Here is a 7,134-nt window from a genome sequence, read left to right on the forward strand (position 1 = left end):
CCTGCAATCCGAACTCAGGCAACGCTCACCTGTTGCAATGGGAATTTTAGTGCCGGGACAAGTCCTCTCTTTCCTAACCCCAAAAGGGAAGAGTGTTACCTGTTAGAATCAGGCATAGATTAAAAGAACTATTGATAAACAGAGTATTGTGGCAGTCCTAAGTGATTAATGCCGTTCATTATACAATTCATAGTTTTGGAGTAGGTCTAAATAGCAGAGGGGTTTTTTATTTGTTTTCCACGCACAGATGCAAATTAGAGAATTGAAACCAGAGGTGATGTAAATTCTGATATCCTACAGATCCACGCGATCTAAATCAAATGCACCCCCCCCCCAATCTCATGGCGATGTATGTCAGAATATTCAGAAAGAGCCCTTTTAAAGAGATCAGTACTCATTTTGAAATACAAGTGTTCTGTATATTTTTTATTATGGCTTCTGAAAAATAATAGTCCAACCACTCTTCCCCCCATATTTATTTGATCTCAAAAATTACAGAAAACAATGGCAGTTAGCTTTGCTAAATTAAAAAAACAAAACATTCTTGTAGAAAAGTTAAAAAAAAAATAAAAGCAGAAATAGTAGCAAACACTCCGTAATAAATAAGTTTCCTAATATCACAAAAGCAAAATAAAATTCACATAAAACTTTGACACTTAAAGAGTTTAAGGACTATAAGTGACTAAATTAAATAATGGTCTCCAATTGGCAGTTAGTTGCTTTCCTCTTGAAGCCGCATCTCCAGCCGCTGATAAAGTGCTTGCGCCAAGTTTCCCCAAAAGATGCCAACATCAACACGGGACATTTAAAAATCCGCCTTTTCTCTGGTATTTACAATATTTTTTTGTTTGTTTCCATAAAAATAAAATTCGGAAACCGGACCGGCATTTCGGAAGACTTTTGTGTAAGTATCTGTGCAGACACAAACGGTAATTCAATTTTAGCAAGGTAAGTGTTCACAGTGCATTTGCTATTCGCGAGCAATGCAAGTGAAGCTCCGAACTACAAGGCAGCACGTTGGTTGGGGAAAAGGGGGGGCGGGGAGAGAGAAATTATAACAATCCGTATGCAAAGAAAGGGAAACGGGATGGGGTGGGTAAAGGGGACACTGAATCACAAAATAGCCATTTCCATAGACCAACCAAGGAGAAGGCTGGAGATTCATAAGCTAAAGGAATCGATGCTATTTTCAACAGCCTTTTGTGGTCTATTTTAACAGCGGAAGCAGATACATGGCAAAGTTTTCAGCAGTCATAGCGCCCCTTCCACCCCCCCCCCCCCGGCCCGTGGCAGACTGGGACAGCTCTGGTTGTGGCTCTGCCCCTGTCGCCCCCGTGGTGCTGCTGGGCTCCCTCCCTAGTTGGCCTCATCAGAGTCACTGTAGTGGGAGCGGGGCGAGAACTCTCCATCGCTCCTGTGGGACCTGGGCGATGGTTTGCTCCTCTCTAGCGGCTGCCCGAGGAGGGCCGGGGAGGGGGCTTTCTGTGCCATCAGGGCGCTCTCCTGGAAAGAGAAGTGCAGAGGGTCCAGCGGCACGGAGTAGCCCCCCGCAGCCGGCTGCTGGGGGAAGCGAGTCCTGCAGTGGCCGGAGGGCGAGGGTCTCTGCTGCTGCCCCTGTCCTTGCCCTGCAGCTCCGGCCTCTGCTCCGGTTGCCTCGTGGGGCGGCGCGCGGTGCTCGCCCTTGCCCGGGGTGTCGGCGGGCGCGGCCGGGCTGTGCAGCAGCTCGGCCAGCGCGCTAATGTAGATCTGCGCCATCTGCAGGGTCTCGTACTTGGACAGCTTCTTGTCGTTGTTGAAGGAGGGGATGACATTGCGCAGCTGGTCGAAGGCGTGGTTCAGCCCGTGCATCCGCCGCCGCTCCCGGGCGTTGGCCGCCAGCCGTCGCTGCTTCTGCACGCCGCTCACCTGCTGCCGGAGCCCCCCGGACGGGGCGCGCTGCCTGCCGCAGCCCGACAACCCCTCCGCCGACGGGACGCCCCCTGGCAGCTTGCACAGTTTCCCCGAGGGGCCGCTCCTGCTGCTGCAGCCGCCCAGGTGCTGCTCGGCTCCCCCCGCCTCCAGCGGCTCCTCCTCCTCCTCCTCCGCTGCTCCGGGCAGCAGGTATCTGGGGGAGGCGGCGGCGGCGGCTGCGGGGACGCGTGCCGGGCAGCACATGCCCAGCCAAGCGGGGGGGAAACCGCAACCGGGATGCTCCTGCCCTAGGAGAGTCTGCTCCAGCTGCTCCTGGGCCCCCAAGTCCCTGCCGCCTTCCACCCACTCGGCGGCGGCCGCCCGCAGGTGGCTCATCGCGCCGGGCGCTGCAGACCAAAGCGGGGTGGGAAGCAGGGAAGCGCGAGATGGGGCAGAACAGCCCTGGCGAGTTCTGCTGCACGCGCCCCCCGCCTCTCCCACGCGCCCCCCCACCTCTACCCTGGCTCCGGGGACCTCGGGCGCACACACAGCTCGCGTGCAACCAGCCTTCTCCGGTTGCGGACGGCGCTGCGCCCCCTTTAAAAAGCGGCACGCGCCGGGGTCCCCCCACCCGCCTCCCGCCTCCTCGCGCCCCACCCTCTGCCTCCCGCCCTCCTCGCGCCGGTCGCGTGGCGGCTCAGCCAATGGAGCGCGCGGGTCTGTCGCGTGCTGGGAGCCAATGGCAGGAGGGGCTTGGCCCGCTCCGGGGGAGAAAAAGTTGCAGAGGAGACTCCGGGGATGTGACCTAGACAGCAATACTCCTCCCCTCCCCCACGCGGGGGGGCTGCGAGGTGTCACTGCTGGGGGAAAGGGGGGGGGGGTGCGTGCCAATGAGAGCGAGCGAGGCCTCCAGTGCATTAGGTGCGGAGGGGAGTTACACCCACCCGCGGCTCGCCTAGCCCGGGGCGAGGTGCGCACCCCCCAGCTGCAGGAGGGCGAGGCCGACACGTGGCTACCCTTGGCTAGCCGGGGGAGCCAGTGCCAGGCAAGTAGCTTTAAGCACGTGGGCGTGGCAGAGGGTGCCTGGCGTGCGCCGTCTGAGCGCGCCAGGGACACCTCGGCAGGAGCAGGACACCGAGGGAGCAGGTGTGCGCCCAGGTGCCGCGGCGCCGTGTCACCCTGCGCCCCACGGGAACCGAAAGCGGGGCGCGGTCTTAGCGAGCGGGACTTCCAAAGCCACTGGCCTCAGGCCAAAAGCACGCCCTCCACTCCCTGCACACAGATCCGCCCTGCGCAGTGGCCGGACGGTAGACACCCCCCACTAGGCCCAGCTGCATAGGGCACGTTCCCGGCTCTGCCAGGTACCTGGAGAGCGCGCCCTGCGTTGCTGGCCCGAGGACAAGAGAGACATGAACCTAACCTAACTCCATATATAAACACATACCGCTCTTATACACGCCCCAGGCACATTCCTAAGTGCTGTAGCAGTCTCCAGCAACACCGAAGTGGGGCGCTGTGGAGTTCCCCCCATACACCCTCTTTAAACAGGAGCGATTATCTTTCGCTGTTTACCAGGATAAACGCACCCCACGTGCAAAGTTCTTTACTGCCTGACCGTCCTTATAGACCTCCACATTTTAACCTGCCCTTTAGCCATACGATCTCAGCCATTCAATAAGGCGAGAGGCTGATTTTGTCAGTGGCACAGATTAATACGTGATCAAGCAAATCGTGACAACCGCGCGAACACTGACGTCTCCTCTGTTGAGATCACCGAGGGCAGCAAACTTATTTGAACGTCTTCTGTCCTGCAGAGCAGTACAGTATTTCGGGCAATTGTAGGTCTTTGCGAGCCTGACCGTCGGTGCAATGCAGACGGCGGAACAATGCCTCAGACAAGCATCTTTAGTTCAGTGCCATCTCAATGAGGAGGAGGAGGAGAACAGCAGCGTCACCTGAAGCAGAGTTTGCAGGGCAGGAAGCATAAGCGCCCCCCCAGCTACCTCCACGTCTGGGTAGCACCCAGGCACGCACTTGGCTAGTTTTCCTTGGGATATAAGGACGTATACGCAAAACTCGCTTTCTCTCTCTCTCTCCACCCCCAGTCTCAGCTTGTTATTGCAATTGAATGGCATGGGCGGGGTGGGGGGAGAAAAAGGAGGCTGCCTGCCTCACTTATCAAAGTGGCAACATTTTCCCCAACTGGAATCGCTTAACGCTTCCCGAGCTCTTCTCCGCTCTTAACTCCTATTAGACATTGAGGTCATTACCCTGAGCAACCTGCAGAGGGCGACACAGGTTGTCGCCTTCTCAGAAGCGTGGCCTCCATTGCAAATGGAGCTGTTACCCATAAGCCCATGTCCATACTCTGAAGAGCAAAGTCGGTGGTTGTAAACAAGTACTTTCCCCATTGCGCCTACAATGAAGGAAGGAGCTTTGCATCCCATCATAGCCTGCTCATCTCTTCTCTTCCCACAGGGTTTATCTGCTTTGTTTGGATAGATTCAGCATTATAGGAGGCTAAGCCAGAGCTCTTCCTCCTCACTGGTTTGGAGGTCGCACAGCCCCTGCCCTCATGACTTTAGGTTGTAAAGTCTTCCCTGTGGTGACAGAGGCCTTTCCATGAGACTTGTCCAATCACATTCTTAAAGCTTTGAAGTGTACATTGCCACTTCCACAGCCTGGAGTAGCAGTAGTCCTGGATAGGCCCTTGAATGTCAAATGCCTGTGTGGTCTGATTAAGAGCTTCATCCTATTTCCTTTGAAGTCAGTGGAAGTCTTATACCATATACACTATCATGCTGACCAATATTTTGTCTCACTGTATCTTTGTATTCCATCTGTGGTCTCCTGTTTTATACTTGGATTGTAAGCTCCTTGAGGCAGGAACCATCTTTTTCTGTTTGTACAGCACCAGCACAACAGGATCCTGGTCCATTACTAGGGCTCATACCTACTAAGGTAATGCACATAATAAATAGTTGTCTAAGCAAGTAGTACATATATTTCTGGAGATGTCATAGGATATTAAAAAAGTCTGGAGTCATTCCCCCTTCCTGTCAATGTTCTCAAGTTCACATCACCTGCTGCAGACTTAAGCACGAATCATGAGCCCAAAGCAGACCCCACGGAGGGCCACAGCAACTCAGGCAGACCAATACTAGTTTGATTAGTGTACCAGTCTCTTTATCAGCTAAGGAACTTAAGTGCACACTATGGAGGGAGATCAAAGCAGCAATTAAGTCTAATACAATACTAAGTGACTTCAGCTAGGGTACCAGCATATAAACTGATCCAATCTTACAGTTGAAGCTTTAGAAAATAGTTTCTCAACCCCCTCAACAATTGCTTCTCAGACCAGCTAGTTCTACAGCACACATAGGAGACGCTATTCTCAACAGCAGCTCAACCATAGTCATTCCTTGAACCATTAAGCAATATCTTCAGGGAAGGAGTTGCACCAAAAACTAACCCTGACAAACTAGCCTTCAGAAAAGGTGATTTCACAAAAGCGAGGAGGTTAGTCTAAAGAGTTAGTCTAAATCCTTACATTCCGCATCCAGAAGACTACTGTGACATAATGTAACTGAGTGGGAAAGCAAAGTGGAAAAACAAAACAACCCCACCCTTGGATCCCTTCCCTAGTGAGCAAATGGCACGGATGAAGTAGTAAGGTTCAAGATGTTATTCAAGTCATACAGGTATCTTTCAGAAATTGAAGATGCAGTCCAAATGAAGCCAGCAGAATGGAGCAAAAACTATGGGAGATAAAATGCAAGATAGAAATTTGAAGAAGGCATAGAAGTGTATGTGTGTATATTTATAAATAAATAAATGGAAGTACGGGAGAGCCAGCATTGCTGTTCTGTAGCAAAGTGAGGACTTCTAAAGCCAAGTGAGTGTGTAAATGAAGGAGTTTAAATGAATGTGGACCTTAGCTGAAATATGTTATGCTTTTGAGCCCAGTCCTGAGAGGTCAGTAGAAAGCTGATCACAACCCTGTGATTTTATACAACTTTCAGCTAACTGAGGCACTGATCCTGCTAGTTATTCTGTAGCACACCCTTTCCTACAGAGTCCCACTGACTTCATTAGGTATAAATGTGGGCAGATCACCATGGACAAGATTCATCTGTACTGCACATCCATTTAGGTGAGTGGTGCTACACCAAAAATGATTTTTCTAATGTTCTCTACAGCCATATTCACACACAGACACAGGAGCAGAGGGGCAATTAAATATATTAAGAGTTAAGCTACCCTTGTAGCCCTATTGTCCCCCCCTCCCCCTGCTGCTTACGTATCCTTATTTTGAAGAAGTGGGAGTTTAGTACTAAAATAGCCAAATCTAGGGAGATGCTTAGCATCTCACATCTATGACTTCAAAACAGATTGAGCACCTACTCAGCACTTTGGAACTCCTTGCATTTGCAGTAGCCACAAATGGCATGGTTATTTATACCCTACCTAACACTCTTCACAAAAAAGTGAAAAGATAATATCCATCACCAATGATGTGCAGAATTTCATTTTTAAAGAATTGAAGCTATCTTTAAGTGGTAAATTTGAAAAACCCATGTTTAAAAGCATTATAGCAACTTTATGACAGTACATCATTGGCATTGGTCACATGTCTGCACCTCAGTTTCTCACTTCCAGTCAATCCACTATCTCCTCCTGGTGGATAGGCAAGTCCAGGATTACCTGTTACCCTTTTCAGAGTCCATTTCCTTTAGGGCTCAACAGCGCCAGCCATAACCCTTCACTAGACTCAGTTCTCCCCATAAACCTCTTGTTGCAAAGGAAGGAAGTCCATGCCACTTCTTTTCGCAGCAGCATCACCAGAGATGGGTGGGGGAACCCTGGGATGCTGTCATGCAGGACTGTCTTACAACTGTTTCCCAAGGTCTTCTCCCTCAACACCTTCTCTTTGGTTTTTCCTAAAATGCAAAATCCCTTTCCCAGGGTACACCTGTGCTCAGCTCTTCCTCGCTGAGTGCCTTTTTCTCCTACTAGGATCCCTTCTAGGCATCAGCTCTTCTCAGCTGGTGTTCCTGTCAGCTCTCTGCAGGTCTCTCATACCTGGCTTTATATGCCAGAGGGCTAAGTTCTTTCTGTGTCTAAGATGCTCAATAAGAGTGAAATATAAGGAGGAACTTTCATGAAGTCTGGCAGTCACACAACCTCAATCACATGATCCCATAATCCCCAGGCTAGCTGTATCTACTTTTGAAGAGCCCAACA

At 51.3% G+C, this 7,134-nt stretch overlaps 1 protein-coding gene across 1 annotated transcript; it reads right to left on the reverse strand.

Moving 5' to 3' along the window:
• Positions 1-1,356: 1,356 nt before the first annotated feature.
• ATOH1 (atonal bHLH transcription factor 1) lies at positions 1,357-2,286 on the reverse strand. Its single transcript, XM_065405793.1, has one exon. The coding sequence runs from the start codon at positions 2,284-2,286 to the stop codon at positions 1,357-1,359; it is 930 nt and encodes a 309-aa protein (XP_065261865.1).
• Positions 2,287-7,134: the final 4,848 nt, after the last annotated feature.

This window comes from Emys orbicularis, chromosome 5, assembly GCF_028017835.1.
Source record: "Emys orbicularis isolate rEmyOrb1 chromosome 5, rEmyOrb1.hap1, whole genome shotgun sequence".
NCBI classification, from domain to species: domain Eukaryota; kingdom Metazoa; phylum Chordata; order Testudines; family Emydidae; genus Emys; species Emys orbicularis.

What these genes read in the sequence shown, in the direction of transcription:
- ATOH1 (XM_065405793.1), bottom strand. Translation starts at nt 2,286, where the DNA reads ATGAGCCACCTGCGGGCGGCCGCCGCCGAGTGGGTGGAAGGCGGCAGG.